Below are 17521 nucleotides of genomic sequence, written 5' to 3'. Positions count from 1 at the left end.
GCTCTAAAACATCCTCGACTATAAACTGTCCACAGTCCAGAGGCCAAGAGGGTCCAGTCCCAGCAGCAAGAGGAGTGGGGGCTGCAAGCCCGCCAGGCACCGCTGTCTCTGTAGGTAGACACCAGGCATAGCCCCGCACACCCCGGGTGTCTGGCCGGCCTCAGCTGCGGGCGTCCGGGCGCCCACACTCCTTTAGAAGGCGACCCCGTCTCTGGAAGGGTCTACAGGCCCCGGGGCCAGCTCGGCGGGCACCCCCGGTCCCGGCGTCTGGGAGGCAGCAAGCTGGGGGCTGCCCGCCGCACGAGGCCCACGCCAAAGCCGAGGGCTGGTTCCCCTCGGAAGGAAGAATCCCGGAGGCTGAGCCAGAGAAGGGGGCTCAGACAGAGGCCCGGGGGCGCAGCGGCGGCGCAGAGGCGCGGGGCGCGGGGCGCGCGCTCAGCCGGGAGTCCTGCAGGCGGCGCTGCTGCTTCACACGCGACATGGGACCAGGTTTCGGCCGCCCCGCCCACGGACGTCGCCCCGCCCCTCCCCCAGAGGCCGGCCCCGCCCCTCCCCTCCCGCAGAGGCCGGCCCCGCCCCTTCCGACGAGGAACAGGTTTGGAGCCGGCGAGGAAGGCCGCCCCGCCCCGCCCCGCCGGTCCCGCCCCCTTCATCCGGCCCCGCCCTCTCTCCCGCCGGACCGGGCGGAGGAGCGCTCCGGGGCGCCCCTTCAAGCCTCCCGGTGCGACCCCGCGGGAGGACGGGGCGCACCTCGTCCGGGCGGCCGAAGCGCCGCCCAGGAGGGACACGGCTGCCCAGGAGGAAGCTCCAGAGAGGCCAGGGCCTCGGGAAAGCCGCCCGCCCGCCCGCTGGCCTCCCACTGGGTCGAGGCGACGCTCCTGCCCGCCCTCGGCCGGCCTCCGGAGCGCGGACGCCGGCGGGAAGACAGAGTGGAGGCGGCCGCTCTCCCTCTGCCCACAACACGCAGGCGCCCCCTTCCGGAAGCAGCTTCTGTCACCCGTAGACGAGGAGCTCTGACCCGGGGCGGGGCGGGTGCCGCGGGGCCCGGAGCCCACCCCGGCCAAGCCCGTCCCCCGCTGCCCGCCCCGTCCCTGGCGTCCCGGCTCCGTGACCGCCGCCGTGTGTCCGGCGGGCCTGTTCTGATTTGTCGGTAGGAGGCGGGGCAGCACCAAGCTCCCCCGTGAGGTGAACACGTCTCCACATTCTTTATTTAAACTTTTTAAAAATGGAAATATACAGTTAGCACCAGCTCCACTTTTGCCCGCGCAGGACCTGACATGGAAACGCAGTGGTGAAGTCACTGAGCGACAGGCTGAGTCTCCTCCGCTGCGAACAGAGGCTCCTAGGGGTTCTGAAGCCTCAGGATGTTCACGGGAACAGAATCCAAACGGCACCGGGCCATGGCCATCCCTAGGCGAACCCGCCGGATGCAAGGTGGCCGGTGAGCCAGCCGAGTTTGGAGGCCGGAAGAAGGTGCCGGGCGCTGCGGAGGGGCCGCGGTGACCTCTCCGAACAGCGGGCTTCATGAGGCGCAAGACGTGCTAACCTTTAACCCTCTTGCAGAAGTGGGCTCCGAGGACCTGGGCTTGGACGCCACGGGCACCAAGCGCTGACGTCGGCCACGGCTCACAGGGAGGGTGAGGGCAGCTCCTGGTTGGGGTGGGGGGAAGGAGTCCCAAGGGCCTGAGCAGGGGAGACCCCTATCCAAGGGGCAGCCCCAGGCCTGGGCAGAACCCCTCTGCGACAGGAGTACACGGATGGGTGACTCTTCTCCCGGACCCGCCCCAACTCCTGACCCAGCCTGGGGAAGGGGGACCCCTTGCACACCCACCAGGTGTGGGCGTCCCCGGGGCACACACTCCTGGGGACTTCAGCGCCCCTGTGCCCACGGCCTGGGGGGGCTCCCTGCTGTACACCTGGGAGACCTCAGTGGGTCTGGCTGTGCGCTCACCCCGCTCCGCTGCTCTGGGAGAGCCAGTCCACTGGGCTGAACCTGCTGTGAAGGGTGGAGGCGGGAGGCAACCCCACTCATGACTCGGCTCTGGACAGACGGTGGGCCTGGGAACTGGGTCCAGCTGGCTGGGTGGGGCCGCCGAGCACAGCGTTCGGCAGGGCTGGGCTGCACCTACAAGCGCAGGAGGTGGGTGGGAGGAGGGTTTACCTAGATGACCCAAATCCCCCCTCCCCAGATAAACGGCACCGGCACCGGCACCTAACTACCTTCAATTCAGAGGGACAGAGGAGGCCATTCGCACCTCCTCCAGCTCCGGGAGTTCTGGGGGAGGGGTGGGGTTGCAGCCAAGAAAGCAGAGGCGGCAACTGAGGACTAGCTACGTGGTCTCTGCTGACTCTGCCCTGCTGGCCCCGTGGCCGGGACTGCTGGAGGGTGAGGGTGGTCCGGCCCTCCAGCACCCTGCTGTCCAACCCGCTCTGGAGGTCTGCCCACCCGAGGGAGTCCGGGGTCCGCACTGTCACTCCTGGGACAGGTGGGCTCGGCCAGTGTCTGCCTCGGCAGGAACGTGGGCCACGAGGAGCCAGGCAGGGTGGGGAGGGGCTGGTCCACCCACACGCTCTGCCGAGGTTCACTCGTCTTACAGGAGCTGCCCCCAGATTTGAGTAGCAGGTAGGAAGGGGGTCTGCTGGTTCAGGGCAAGGACATGTCTGTGCCCGGCTCCTGGGACGAGCCGAGAGGAAGGACAGGGTCTCCTGAGCTTCTGCTCTGCTGGGCCACTACCCGGCGCCCCCCTGCCCCCAGTAGCCAGGCAGGTGGAGGGGCTGCTCTATGGAGTCACTCGATGGTCGCCCCTGGTGCCCCCAGTGCTTCACTCCTCACTGGATGCGGCCGTGTCCCTGGTGCGCAGCTGGCCTCAGGGAAGGGGGTGGTGAGATCTGGGGGCAGCTCTCTCCCCCAACCCTGGCGGGTCCGCGTCTTCCCACTCCATGCCACCGGCAGACTGATACATGGCACATCCTAGACGACCCACAGGGCACTGGTGCAGGGACCCATCTGGGGAGCCGTGCCCTCAGGCAGACATGGCCCCCAGCCCCAAGGCTTTGGAAGGGACAGAGTGAGCCTGCAGCCTGGGCTTCCGGGGACGCCCCCCGCCCATGCCCTCCCGCCTGGCTGCCTCGCGTCTAGATTAACACCCCAGTCTCGCCCTCGAGCCTCTCGGGCTCAGCCGGCTTGGCCCCTGACCCGGTTGGGTGAGGCTGGGATTTAAGTCCCTCACCGTGTCAGGTGGGGTGTCTCCTGAGATGACTGCAGGACGTCCTGCGAGCTGCGTGTGCCCAGGGTGCTCTCAGGACGCCCGTGGGCAGGTGTGGACGTGGGTGTCCTGCCACCGCGACAGCAGCTGAGCTGCGGGGGCTTGGAGCCCCTGGGACGGCCGCGGTGCCCCCCCCAGCCTGGTCGAGGGAGGGAGCCGCAGCTCCGTGACTGCTCCAGGCTCACAGACACCCTCTAGGTCATGGGTCCTCAGCCCCCCAGCCCATGGGCTGGTACCAGAGCCGCCTGTTAGAACTGGGTCATACAGCAGGAGGTGAATAGCGGCCGGACGCAGGCAAGGCTCACCTGCCTCTCCCCGTCCCTCGCGGTACCGCCCGAATCACAGCCTCCTCCGTGCAAAACCTGTCTCCCCTGGAACTGGTTCCTGGTCCAAAAAGGTTGGGGACCACTGGCTTAGATGAAGGGGAACATTTGTTGGAAATTACTGCATTGAGTCCTAAAAGCAGTACTTTGTGAAATGTCAGGCATTAACATGTACCATGCCTTTCAAAACCCAGATAGGGTTAGCACTTCTTTCCTTCTGATTTTTCAGGGTCCGCCCACCGACCTTTCGGCCCCACATGGGAACCATCTGCCGCAACCCCACCCCAGGTCTGCTGGGTGACCCCTTCTCTTAGGGGACCCACCTCTAACGCCACCCCACCTTGACTTCCTGGCCCCCACCCTGACCTCCCCTCGCGGGTCAGACAGCTCCTCCCCCCAGCTCCTGTGTGTGTGTGTGTGTGGACTCTCCTCGTCCTGCAGCACTGCCGAGGGCTGGGCCCCCCTCCTCACCTGGCTCTGGGCTCCTGGGGTCTCCCCTCCCCTCCCTTCCGTCTACCCCGGCAGCTCTGTGACAGCTGTCGCCCCGAGGGGCCTCAGCTTCCTCACTTGGTGGTGGTCTTCCGGGCTGCACGCCGCCCTCCTCGGGATCCAGGTGAGTGGGCGCAGGTGTGGCAGTGGCTCTGGGACCTTGGCCTCCAAGCCCAGGTGGCAGCCGACCTCCCACTGGATCCCGCACCTGCGCCCCTGAGTCACGTCCCACTGCACAGGCAGGGGCTGGTGGGGGCGGAGGGGGCTGGGCACCCGCGATCTGCAGCCGTCTACACTCCAGGGCCCTGAGGCTGCGACTCAACCCGCGACCCGTCAACTCCCCCCGACAGTGGGCCCATCTCCCCCAGCAGCTCAGCTGTCTGAATCCCTGGACCCGCTGGGCCCTCACCATCACCATCGGGCTGTGACTAGTGCAGGCGAGTGAGGCCCCCCTTCCTTGACCCCTTGTCCACGTCCCCCGACACCGAGAGGCCAGGAGGCCCCGTGAGGCTCCAACGCTGCCCCCTAGTCCCATCTCTCACGCGCCCCGCTGTGCTCAGAGTCGGGGCTTCAGCCACCATGCCCCTCACCCCCCTCGTTGGAGCCAAGAGGGAGAATCTGGGCTTCTGGTGGGGAGAGCAGAGGTGTGCGCCTCGGGGCGCGGCGGGCATCCCCCCCCCCAGCAGGGGGGCACCAGTGCACGGGCGTGGTTAGTTCACAGGCTGCAGCTGCGGAGTCAGGGAAGGGGCTGCCCACGAGGACTGGCCTCCCCGTCGGCTGGGTGGGCGCCTTCCCGAGGCCCCTTCCCTCCTAGGGGGTCAGGTTGGAGAGCTTCCTGCTGCTGCGCGAGGGGCCCAGTCCCGGCCTGGCCCCTCTGTCCCACCTGCAGAGGCGGCAGCAGGGCAGGCCGAGTGGACAGGCAGGGGTTAGACCCCCGCCTCCCATCCAGGCTGCAGCCCCCTCGCCTCACACCCTCCCCCCCACCAGCAGGTCTCGCTGGCCCTGCTCCAGTCAGCAGCTCAGAGGCGAGTCCTGCACCTGGGGACCCCCCACGATGTCTCCTTGGCAGGTGGGGGCCTCGCCAACCTCCAGTCTCGTGAAGACCTCTGGTTGGAGGGGCTGGGCCAGGCTGGGGTGCCTTGGGAGGCCCACAGATGGACAAACAGACTACAAGCCCCCACCCACAGCCAGGCCCTGCAGCCTTGCAGCAGTCCCCCCGAGACGGGATGGGAATGACGTGGGGGTGGGTCCCCCGTCAGTCTGAGGGACTCTGAAAGGGGCCCCTGGTGACCCTGGAAGGAACCTTGATGAAGGTCTAACTCCAGGCCCTGGTCTTTGGTGAAACAGACTCTGAAGCTAGGAAGCTGAAATCAACGGAACTAAAACAGTTTTGTGTAAGGACTGAATGTGGAGCTCTGAGCACGTATAAACTAACTCAGATAAAGAATCCAGTGTCTCAGTCGCCTAGGCCACCTGTGGCTGGTGGCGGCCTTGTGGGACAGTCGTTCTGGAACGTTCCTGTCACTCCAGAGTGCTCCTGCTTGGTGCTGTCATTAGAAACAGTGAACCAAGTGAAGTCAGATAAGCACCTCCTGCTGAACACGATGGAACAATGACCACTGAGGTCTCCACGAAGGGGCCTCTGCAGGTCAGGAGAGTCCTTGGAGGATTAGGTAAGCGCCAAAAACTCAGAAGACAAAGGAAAAGGGAGTGCCCGCAGGCGTCCTGAAGGTGCAGGACCCCCAAGGAGCAGAGAAACCTGACTGAAACACAGAGAGGTGCTCATGCAGATAAATGGCCAAAGGTGATGGGCCCCGGACACTCCCGCTGAACAGCAATGGAGGACGGGCCACCCTCAAGGTCCACACCAGCGACTCAGCAGGTCCTGGGGCTGGGCCAGGTGAGCAGGGTGAGCTGCACGCCTGAGTAGCTGCTTCCGGTCCTCAGCGACCACAGCTCTGGGAGAGGCCAGCACCTCGGTGTCCGCTGGAGACCCTGCCAGCACCGGCGGCAGGGTCCTGTCTGTCCTGCTACAGGGACGCCAGGCAGGGGGCTGCGGGGCAGACGCCGGCTGCTTCCTTGCCGTGGCCTCCCGTGGGGGGAGCGGGGTCAGGGGCGCTAACCCCAACTGTGAGGCCCCACCCTCATGGCTTGTCGCCTCCCAGGGGCCCTCCTGACTGCACCACCCTGGGCTTGGGATCTCAACACGGAATTAGGAGGACACGTTCAGTCTGTAACACTCAGCGCTGTGGTTTCTGGCAAATTGGTCTAGCGCAGAACAGGGGCGGGAGGAAGGCAGCGCTATTGTGCCTCTTGGTACACCCCTTCCCGTTCTGCGCCCCCACAACGTGGGGAAGAGACTACAGACGTAGCGGGTGTCGTGAAGACAGTGGAGAACCATGCAGACCGGGGGCTCTGGTGAGGGTGTGGAGGAAGCGCTGGAGGGAGCCATGCTGAGCTGAGAGCACAGACACGTCTGCCCACTCGGTCCCTTCTCCGCCCAAGGTCTTCAGGCCCCAGCTGCGTGACCTGGAAAAAGGTGCAGGCTCGCAGCCAGGCGCCCCTCGAGTCTCCGGGGAGGAGACTGTTCACACCGCCGGTACGGACAGAGCTTGGTATGGACGGTGTGGTTAGAGGAGCAGGTGTAGGAGAGACGGGATCTGGAAGATGAGCCGTGAGAATCAGGACAGGCAGTTCTGAAACACAAGGTGTATGAGAAGCTCGCTTCAGTTACATTCAGGGACCGTCTGGACACCAAGGGAGCTCACCCTGTCCGGGGTGTGGGAGCTCCTGGACTGAAAGGGTCAAATGCCTCTTTGGGGGAAAATGCACCCCGTATGAGGTGGTCCCATGTCACTGGAATAGCTGTTCTAGGGCTCAACAGCACTGACCCTTGATGAACGTGCTGTGATAACCGCTCTCTCTGGCCCCAGCCCCAGAGGGAAGGGAACTGGTGTGGGAGGCCGAGGGTGCTGAATTAGGTGGGAGCTGGATCCCAGCCCCTGGCGGCCCACACAGAAACAAACTGGGGCCAGGGGCGAGCTGGGTACAGCCAGCCGGGTGCAGCCCTGCGTTATGGGGCGGACGAGGCTGAGGGCCCAGGGCAGTCCTCCACACACAACAGGAGCACCAGCCGGGTGTGGGGTGAAGGGGAAAAGCAAAGCCAGCCCCAGGGCCCCGCAGCTGCCGGGGCTGGGGCGGGGCGAGGCCCAGAGCGGGGGACCCGCAGTCACCGCTGTTGATCATCCAGGCCAGCGAGGCCACAGGCCACTGTGCACGGGTGTCGGTGTCACAGGACAGGCGTGCGGTGAGTTCGCGTGGTGCGGACACAAGCGGCAGCTGGCTGGGTCCCCGAGCACCGGGACGGGAGCGCACCGGCAGGTCAACGGCCACACTGCTGACCGCGCACTGTAACACCGGTTGGTAAAGGCACGAACCTCACACTCCCTAGGATGGCTGAGATGTAAAACACAGTAACAGAAGTGTGCTTGAGGATGTGAGGAAATTGGAACCCTTGTTCAGTGTTGGTCGCAATATAAAATGGGGCAGCGGCTGGAAGATAGTATGGAGGTTCCTCAAAAAATTAAAAATTACCATATGGTAATAGGGGAATTCCCATATGGTCCATTAATTCCACTTACACACCCCAAAGAACTGAAAACAGGGTCTTGAAAGATACTCGCACACCCATGTTCGCAGCAGCATTATTCGTAGTAGCTGAAATGTGGAAGCAGCCCAGTGTCCACCAACAAGTCAATGGACAAGCAAAATGTGGTCCATCCATGCAGTGGGCTATCGTTCAGTCTTTAAAAAGAAAGAAAACTCGCAGTATTCTGTGTATATTATTCACAGCTTAGAGGACATTATTCTAGGTGAAATAAACCAGATACAAAAAGACAAATACTGCCTGATCCCACTTTTGAGGTCCCAGTAGCTCAGATGGTAAAGAATCCGTCTGCAACGCGGGAGACGTGGGTTAGATCCCTGGGTTGGGAAGAGGGCACGGCAACCCACTCCAGTATCCTCACCTGGAGAATCCCACGGACAGAGGAGCCTGGTGGGCTGCGGTTCATGAGGTCGCAGAGTCGGACACGGCTGAGCGACAGGGCGCACACAAGAGCATCCCGCCAGGGGCGGGGGAGAGGCTGCAGTTTGGGAAGAGCAAGTCCCGGGGCTGATGGTGGTGACCGCCGCACAACGTGGACGTCCCTGAGGCCGGAGCTGCGCACTTGAAATGGGTGAGACGGGAGACTTAACGCTCCATGTATTTCACCAGAGTGAAAGCGAAGGGGTGAGCCTGCTGGCTGAGGGGCCCCTGAGGAGGCCGGGAGGCTGGCTGGGCCGATGCCCACAGAGGGACAGAAAAGGGGTGCTCAAGGCCAGGGCGCCATCCCCACTGTGATGTACACGTGCTGAGTCAAACCCAGGATGGCCGGCACAAGACCAGCTCCCCCCACAGCCCCCCGAGAGCTACAGCTGAGGCGGGTCACGGGCAGGGACGGGGAGACAGGATCTGAACATTCCCACGCGTCAGGAATGGCTTAAGTTACAGGTAAAGCCCCAAGTTGACACGCTGGAATGAGACAGGCTCGCCCCTCCCCAGACTGGAGGACCTTGGCGAGGCCGGGGAAGGGGTGGGCAGGGTCATCAGGCCGAGGAGAAGGCCCTGGACATGGCCCCCAGACCGCAAGGCAACACGGGCCGTAAGGCAGACAGGTTCTCCTTGGCACACCCCGATACCTTGGTCCCAAAGACTCGGAGGCTTACGTGGATCTCTTCAAACCCCCAAACAGCCCTTTCCCAGAGCAGAGGGTCCCGGTGACATCACCCCCTGCCCCGGGGGCTTCAGGGATTTGATGGGAAGCGGCCCAAGGCTGTCTCAGACCCCCCGCCCTTGGCTCTTACCTTTGGGAGTGTGTAGGGTGTGCGGGCGTTTACAAAGGCCAAGAGTCCCACTGCAGGTTCTGCCCTCGGTGGACTGGAAGGGGGCAGCAGAGGCCACCGTGTTCTCGAGGATTCGGAATCTTTCATACACAGCACCCAGTCCTGCCAGACGGTGGGTGCAACTTTGTTCTGCCGGGTCCCTGCGGCTGGGGGCCCAACCGGGGCCTCTTAGAAGACATTTCCAGAAAAGGGCTGGGGGAGGGGCTGAGTGCTTGGCCGCCTGGAGCCTCCGGAGGGCGAGGACTGCAGGGCGCTTGGAGACAGGCTTCCCGTTTACCTCGCGGACCAGAGCAACCACTTAAGCCTCTGAATGGGCCCCTAGCTGCTGAAAAGCCGCCGGACATTCAGCCCGAAGGCGTATTGTTATGCGGGCCCGCGCCTCTGGCTGCTTCCTCCTCCCACCCGGCTGGGAGCACGTCCGGCCCCGCCCCGTCCCCGCCGGGTCTGAGCCCCCAGCGCAGGGTGGGGCCCTCAGTCAAGACTTGGAAAATGCTCCTGGGGCGATTTCGATAAAGTCCTTTTAAAGTTGCACGAACCCTGGCCTCCGCCAAGGTGGGAAAGCTCAGACCCGCCACGCCTGCTGCCCCGGGCCCGCCCAGTCCACGCACCTCTGTGGACAGGAGAGGACCCCCTTCCCGGGAACCTCCTCCCTGGACGCTGTTCGGCCCAAGGCTCTTCCCTGGACGGCCCGCGGGGGGCGGCGGCAGACCTCTCACACCTCCCCCACCGGTTCCGGCTGAACCCGGCCCCCGCCGGTTCCCCGGGCCCTCCCCGTGGCGCCCGGCCTCCTCCCAGCTCGCAGGGGCTCGCCCACCGCGGCCGGCCTGCGCTGGTGGGAAGTCTTGGTAAGCAGGGTCTGGAGACCTGGAGAAGGCTAGTGTGCGATGAGGGCCCCGAGCTAGTGTGCGATGAGGGCCTCAGGCTTGGTGGGGCCGGGCAGAATCCCAACTGGGCCCCTCCCCGGGGTCCCGAGGCCATTTTAACCTCCCGGTTATCTCCCGCCCGACGTTCCTACCCAGTGCGCACACAGTATTGACTCAGAAAAAGCAATCTCTTTATTGAACATACCTAGGTTGGGGGGGCGGGGAGGGCAGCAGGCAGGCTCAGGGCTGAGGGGCGGCCCTCCGGCGCGGGGACCACCGAGGGGCAGGCCTCACGGGCGCCGGTCGGTTAGGACGCCTCGCTCGGCCGCGGCGCTGCCCAGGATGAAGCCCACGGCCAGGGACACGGTCTGGTCGAAGGAGCCGCGCAGCTGCTCCACGTGCTGGTTCAGGGTCAGCAGCTGGTCACGCAGCGGGCCCAGGATGGACACGATGTCGCCGAGGTGCCCCAGGGTCTGCAGGAGGGCGGCGTTCAGCGACGGCGGCGGCGCGGGCTGCTGGGGCGCGTGCTCCTCCGGGCGGCCGGGCGGCGAGTCGGGGTCTTCCCGGGCGGGGCCCGGGGACGGCGGTGGCGGGGAGCCAGGGGCACGGAAGGGCTCGGACTCTTCCGGGCGGCCAGGCGCCGGCGTGAAGGTGCTGAGGGCCGTCGGGGAGCCTGGGGCGTGGGGCGCGTCCGCAGACTTAGGCGGGGACGGACTGAACCTGAGCGTCCACGCGGGATCCGAGTCGAGCTCTCGGGACGCGGGCAGCGGCGGGGCGCCTGGAACGCGGAGCTGCCGTTTGCCGGGGGCGCGCCCGCCCCCCACCCCCCCGGCCGCTCCCCGCCGCTCCCCCATCTGGGGCGCGCTCCCCCAGCTCCTCCATCTGGGGCGCGCTCTCCCCGCTCCTCCGTCTGCGGCGCGCCCTCCCCCACCCCAGCCCACCTACCCGGCTCGGCGGGCGCGGCGGAGGCCGGCCGGCGGCCGCGCGGGGGTCGTCCGGGCCCGGGGGAGCGGCGGCGTCCGCGCCTGCGCCCGTTGTCGCCCAGGAGGCCCATAAGCTGGCGAATCTGCGCGTCGAATGGCCCGGGCGGCTGGCCGTGCGCGTCGCGGACCTTGTCTTTGAGGAACTTGTAGCGGCGGCGGCACTGCGCAGGGGTGCGCCGCACCTGCTGGCGGGCCAGCGCGGCCGACACGCGGCGGTAGGTGGGCAGCGCCTGGCGGCGGTCCAGCAGGAGCGCGCGCCACACGGCGGGCTGCAGCAGCGTGCCCAGGAGCAGCTCCGTCTCGCGCGCACTCCAGGGCGTGCGCTGAGCCGAGCCCGGGGACACGGGCGAGCCGGGGGACGCGGGCGAGCCGAGGGGCGCGGGCGCCGCCAGCGCGCCGGGCGAGGCGGGCCTCCGGGGCGGGGTCTCCGGGGCGCCCCCCGCCAGCCGCGGCTCGGGGTCCGGGCTGGCGGGCGATGGCGGCTCGGGCGCGGGCGGCCGCCGCGGGCGCAGCAGCATCCCAGGGCCGGCGGGGTCGGGGCAGAGGCCCGGGAGAAGCCGCCCGTTCGCGCTCGGAAGACCCTGCGCGCCCGCCCTGCTTGGAGCCGGCGCGGAAGCCCCACCGGGTCTACACGGCCCGCCCCCTGCCCCGCCCCGCCCCGCCCCGCGCGCCAAGTTCAACCCGACCGCGGTAACGCCTGGTCTCCGGGCCAGTCTTCGGGCTCCTGGGTCTCGAGCTCGTGGAGTAAGGCTCTGCCCCCGCCCGCCTACCGCGAAAGCGCTCGCCCAGCCGCCTTGTCTGTACTTCTTAAACCGCTGGATCAAGTCCAAACGAACACGGCAACGTGTGTCGGCCGCGCAAGGTTCCATTCGTGTTTACGCATGTGCCGGGCCCTTTCACCGCTGCGTAGAGGAAGCCGTGGAACATTCTGGTTCCAAAGGCTCCTTTTTCCTTTGGTGCGCCCTGCTGCTGCTAAGTCACTTCAGTCGTATCCAACTCAGTGCCACCCCATAGAAGGCAGCCCACCAGGCTTCCCCGTCCCTGGGATTCTCCAGGCAAGAACACGAGTGGGTTGCCAGTTCCTTCTCCAGTGCATGAAAGTGAAAAGTGAAAGTGAAGTCGCTCAGTCATGTCCGACTCTCAGCAACCCCATGAACTGCAGCCCACGAGGCTCCTCCTTCCATCGGATTTTCCAGGCAAGAGTACTGCAGTGGGTTGCCATTGCCTTCTCCTTGGTGCACCCTAGATATTCCTAAGTGCAGTCGTGTTCTGGTTCTACCAGACCCCCGAACCCCGCTGCGGTTTTAGTTTGCGGAGGCGGTAGTGTTCACCGCTGTCTGCTGGACCTGATGGAGAGCTAGGCCATTCGTCAAACTTAGTGTCGTAATTTACATACATTGCACATGAAGGGACTTTCTCATTCTGATAAAGAATGGCCACCGCCAACATTGTGTTTACTAGAGTGTTAAGCCTTACTCCCTGAGATACTAAGGGTAAGAGAAGGGTGCCCAAAGTTACAGCTTCTGCTCAGCCTGCTAGATGTCCTAGCCAGAGAATAAACCAACAAAAAGGTGTGGGAAGTATATAGCCAGGGAAGAAGTGAAACAGTCCTTGCACATGATATGGTGGTACATGTGGAAAGTGCAAAATCTACAGGCACAGTCAGAAGTAATGAGCTTTGCAAGGTCATTGAATACAAAAATGAACAAAAATCAATTGTATTTACTGTATATTAACTACGGAGAAGCAATGGCACCCCACTCCAGTACTCTTGCCTGGAAAATCCCATGGATGGAGGAGCCTGGTAGGCTGCAGTCCATGGGGTCGCTAAGAGTGGGACACAACTGAGCGACTTCACTTCCACGCACTGGAGAAGGAAATGGCAGCCCACTCCAGTGCTCTTGCCTGGAGAATCCCAGGGACGGGGAGCCTGGGGGGCTGCCGTCTGTGGGGTCACACACAGTCTCTGAGGTGAGTTAGCAGCAGTGGCACCATACTAACTACAGTAGTTTAATAAAACTCCTCGTTGTTGTTCAGTTGCTAAGTCGTGTGCCACTCTGAGACCCCATGCACTGCAACACACCAGGCCTCCCTGTCCTTCACTATCTCCAGAAGCTTGCTCACACTCCCGTCCATTGAGTCTGTGATGCCTCCAGCCATCTCATCTTCCGTCCTCCCCTTCTCCTCCTGCCTTCAGTCTTTCCCAGCATCAGGGTCTTTTCCAATGAGTCGGCTCTTCACATCAGGTGGCCAAAGTATTGCAGCTTCACGTTCAGCATTAGTCTTCCAATGAATATTTAGGATTGATTTTCTTTTGAATTGACTGGTTTGATCTCTTTGCCTTCCATGGGACTCTCGAGGTTTCTCCAACACCACCACAGTTTGAAAGCATCAGTTGTTAGACACGCAGCCTTCTATATGGTCCAACTCTCACATCCATACCTGATTACTGGAAAATCAATAGCTTTGACTAGACAGACCTTGTTGGCAAAGTGATGTCTCTGCTTTTTAATATGCTGTCTAGGTTTGTCAAAACTCTTCTCCCAAGGAACAAGCATTTTTAATTTCATGGCTGCAGTCACCATCTGCAGTGATTTTGGAGCCCAAGAAATTAAAATCTGCAACTGTTTCCACTTTTTCCCCATCTATTAACCATGAAGTGATGGGACTGGATGCTGTGATCTTAGCTTTTTTAAATATTGAGTTTTAAACCAGCTTTTTCACTCTCCTCTTTTACCCTCAAGAGGCTCTAGTTCCTCTTTGCTTTCTGCTGTTAGACTGGTATCATCTGCATGTCCAACATTGATATTTCTCCCAGCAATCTTGATTCCAGCTTGTGATTCATCCTGCTTGGCATTTGCCATGATGTATTCTACACAGAAGTTCAATAAGCAGGGTGACAGTATACAGCCTTGACGTACTTCTTTCCCAATCTGGAACCAGTCTATTGTCCTATGTCTGGTTCTAACTGTTGCTTCTTGACCTGCATACAGGTTTCTCAGCAGACAGAGTAGTCTAGTATTCCCATCTCTTTAGGAATTTTCCAGCTCTTTCTTGACTCCATCTTTGCAGTAACTGCAATGGTGTCTATGATTTAGTCACCAACATGCAGCTTTTTGTCTGCACCCAGGAGCTACACAGTCGAGGTGACCGAACAGGAGACTGTTGCCCAGATCACCGCTCAGGTAGCTTCATTGGAGGGCTTCCCTCCAGAAAATCAAGTTCTGCTTCTGGCAGGCACACCCTCAGAGGATGAGACTACCCTGAGCCAGTGTAAGGCGGAGGCTCTGAGCACTCTGGAGTAGTCGGCTGCATGCTTGGAGGTAAAGCCCATGGTTCCCTGGCCCGTGCTAGGAAAGCAAGAGGTCAGACTCCCAAGGTGGCCAAGCAGGAGAAAAAGAAGGAGACAGGCTGGATCGAGAGGCACGTGCAGTACAACCAGCGCCTTGCCAATGTCGTGCCCACCTTAGGGAAGAAGAAGGTCCCCGATGCCAGCTCTTCAGTCCTCTGTAATCTTGGCTTTCTCTAATAAAGCAGCTTAGCCCAATCAAAAAAAAAAAAAAAAAAGAATTTCCCACAGTTTGTTGTGATCTGCACAGTCAAAGGCTTTTGGGTAGTCAATGAGGCAGAAGTAGATATTCTTCAGAAATTCTCTTGCTTTTTCTTTAATCTCTTGGATGTTGGCTTTTTGATCTCTGGTTTCTCTGCCTTTTCTAAATCCAGCTTGTCCATCTGGAAGTTCTCAGTTCATGTACTGTTGAAGCCTACCTTGGAGGATTTTGAGCATTGCCTTGGTAGCATGTGAGATGAGTGCAACTGTACGGTAGTTTGAGCATTCTTTGGCATTGCCCTTCTTTGGGATTGGGATGAAAAGTGACCCTTTTCCAGTCCTGTGGCCACTGCTGAGTTTTCCAAATTTGCTGGCATATTGAGTGCAGCACTTTCACAGCATGATCTTTTAGGATTTGAAATAGTTCAGCTCGAATTCCATCACCTCCATTAGATTTGTTTGTAGTGATGCTTCCTAGGACCCACTTGACTTCCGCACTCCAAGATGCCTGGCTCTAGATGAGTGATCACACCATCATGGTTATCTGGGTCATTAAGACCTTTCTTGTACAGTTTTTTGGTGCATTCTTGCCACCTCTTCTTAGTATCTTCTGCTTCTGTTAGGTCCTTGCTATTTCTGTCCTTTATTGTGCCCGTCTTTGCATGAAATGTTCCCTTGGTATCTCTAATTTTCTTGAAGAGATCTCTAGTCTTTCCCATTGTATTGTTTTCCTCTGTTTCTTTGCATTCTTCACTTAAGAAGGCTTTCTTGTCTCTCCTTGATATTCTCTGGAACTCTGCATTCAGTTGGATATATCTTTCCCTTTCTTCTTTGCCTTTCACTTCTCTTTTCTCAGCTGTTTGTAAAACCTCCTCAGACAACCACTTTGCCTTCTTGCATTTCTTTTTCTTGGGAGGGGTTTTGGTCACCACCTTCTGTGCAAGGTTATGAACCTCTCTGTAGTTCTTCAGGCACTTTGTCTGTGCCAGATCTAATCCCTTGAATCTACTTGTAACCTCCACTGTATAGTCATAAGGGATTTGATTTAGGTCACAGCTAAATGGTCTAGTGGTTTCCCCTACTTTTCTGCAATTTAAACCTGAATTTTGCAGTAAACAGCTCCTGATCTGAGCCACAGTCAACTCCAAATCTTGTTTTTGCTGAGCTTCTCCATCTTCAGCTGCGAAGAATATAATCAATCTGATTTCAGTGCTGACCATCTGGAGATGTCCATGTATAGCATCGTCTCTTGTGCTGTTTGAGAGGGTGTTTGCTGTGACCATGTTCTCTTGGCAAAACTCTGTTGCCCTGCTTCATTTTGTTCTCCTAGGCCAAACTTGCCTGTTATTGCAGATACCTCTTGACTTACTACTTTTGCATTCTAATCCCGTATGGTGGAAAGGACGTTTTTGTTTGGGGTTAGTTATAGAAGGTCTTCTTAGAACTGTTCGACTTCAGCTTCTTCTGCATTAGCAGTTGGGGCATAGAATCGGATTACTGTGATATTGAATCGTTTGCCTTGGAAACAAACCGAGATCATTCTGTCGTTTTTGAGATTGCACCCGAGCACTGCATTTTGGACTCTTAATTGACTCTGAGGGCTCCTCCAGTTCTAAGGGATTCTTCTCACAGTAAATATAATGGTCATCTGAATTAAATTCTCCCTTTTGTGTCCATTTTGATTCTTAAAACTCCTTGGTGTGGGATAATTCTAAGTCTGCACCTGGGTTATACAGACAGCAAAGGGTGCCTGATGTCTTCCTCGGCCGTGGAACTTTGGCAAAGCTGAGAAGTCGATGGTTGCACAATCCTACTAACCCTCAGGGCGGCAGGCTCTCTGCTCACACTGCTCGTCTCCTCCAGCTGCGTTTAGTCATCCTGTGCCCTCGGCCTGCCCCCGGCCCTGGTCCTCTCTGGATCTTTTTCCCCATGTACTTGACACTTTGAGGAGACTGGTGGGTATTTTGAGGCTTGCCCCTCAATTTGGGTTTGTTTAGTGTCTTCTCGTGATTAGACTGGGATTCGAGGGCCTGGGATGAGACCCCAGAAGTGACGTGCCATCTGCTTAGTGCACGTTAGGGCGCACGATGCCAGCAGGCTGGGCCGCGGTGCTGACCCCCTCTCCAGTTACGGTGAAGCCTATGTCTCCCGCAGTGAGGGCACCCTCCTCCTGTCCTGCCCCGCGGGGTCCACTTGCCCCCAACACGCAAAGGCTGGAGGCTGCACCTCTCCGGGCCGCCCTGCGTACTCTGCGGGTCCCCCGGTTCTTCCTGTTTCTCGTTCAGCTGTTGTTGACACCGGCATGGGCTCAGACTGACCTCCTGGCCCACAGCCCATCACTGTCACATGTGGGGCGCACGTGGTCGGCTCTGGCTGGGGGAGCAGCTCGTCCCTCTTGTTCTGTGTCCTTTTGACCTGATCTGTCTTTGTCCCCTTCCCCCCTTTAGCGCCTGACTCACCTGCTATACTTTCCCTACCCCAGCCCTGGAATCAGCCTTTCAGCTGTTTGTTTTTTTTTGAGACCTGAATGGTATCTGGAAACCAAGATTTGGGGTGTCAGTGCTTTAGCGGCTGTGGTTTGGGGGGCATTTCTGCTCCCCAGGGGATGTTTGGTGATGTCTGGAGAATTGCGAGTTGTCACAGCTGCGGTGGGGGGTGGGGGCATGCTGCTGGCATCTAGAGGGCAGAGCCCAGAGATGCCATGAAGACCCCCAGGCTTGGGAGGCCCCACAGCAGAGAGACCCCCACCTGCGGTGCCCACCAGTCCTGCATTGCAGCAGCAGGGCCCTTCCTGGTGATGACAAGCCCAAGGCGCCCCTCAGTGCCCCCGCGAGGACGAGCTGGCCAGCCGACCTGTGAGCTGTGGATGCGGGCTGGGTGGCCGGGCCCTGGATGGGCAGGCTTTGTGGCTGTGGTGCCCGGGGGCGTCTGCGGGCAGCGACTGTGGGAGGCTGGCCGTCTCCTCCGGAGGCAGCTCGCAGGCCCCAGGGTGTGGGGCTTGGTCCTGGGGCTGCCTTGCCCTTGGCTCGTCAGCCGAGGTCACTGCCCACCGCCCTCACGAGCAGCCCTGGGGACGTCGTCGTGGCTGTGAGGAGCTCCCCAG

The 17521-nt window shown here is 60.8% G+C and overlaps 1 protein-coding gene and 1 pseudogene across 1 annotated transcript; one reads left to right on the top strand and one right to left on the bottom strand.

The window, feature by feature from the left end:
* Positions 1 to 10175: 10175 nt before the first annotated feature.
* Positions 10176 to 11386, bottom strand: UTF1 (undifferentiated embryonic cell transcription factor 1). Its single transcript, XM_065919236.1, has 2 exons — positions 10831 to 11386; positions 10176 to 10663 (listed from the first exon to the last, which is right to left on the bottom strand). Exons 1-2 carry the CDS (start codon positions 11384 to 11386, stop codon positions 10176 to 10178), a joined length of 1044 nt encoding a protein of 347 aa, XP_065775308.1.
* Positions 11387 to 13974: 2588 nt separating this feature from the next.
* On the top strand, positions 13975 to 16735 carry LOC136157311 (ubiquitin-like protein FUBI pseudogene; annotated as a pseudogene).
* Positions 16736 to 17521: the final 786 nt, after the last annotated feature.

The sequence above is a fragment of the Muntiacus reevesi genome, chromosome 2, assembly GCF_963930625.1.
Source record: "Muntiacus reevesi chromosome 2, mMunRee1.1, whole genome shotgun sequence".
Classification (NCBI taxonomy): Eukaryota; Metazoa; Chordata; class Mammalia; order Artiodactyla; family Cervidae; genus Muntiacus; species Muntiacus reevesi.
The sequence above is the reverse complement of the archived record's forward strand: the minus strand, read 5'-3'. Positions and strand labels throughout refer to the sequence as shown.

What these genes read in the sequence shown, in the direction of transcription:
- UTF1 (XM_065919236.1), bottom strand. Translation starts at nt 11,386, where the DNA reads ATGCTGCTGCGCCCGCGGCGGCCGCCCGCGCCCGAGCCGCCATCGCCC. An exon ending in CGCCGCGCCCGCCGAGCCGG is followed by an intron (nt 10,664 to 10,830) that starts GTAGGTGGGCTG and finishes TCCGCGTTCCAG; the next exon opens with GCGCCCCGCCGCTGCCCGCG.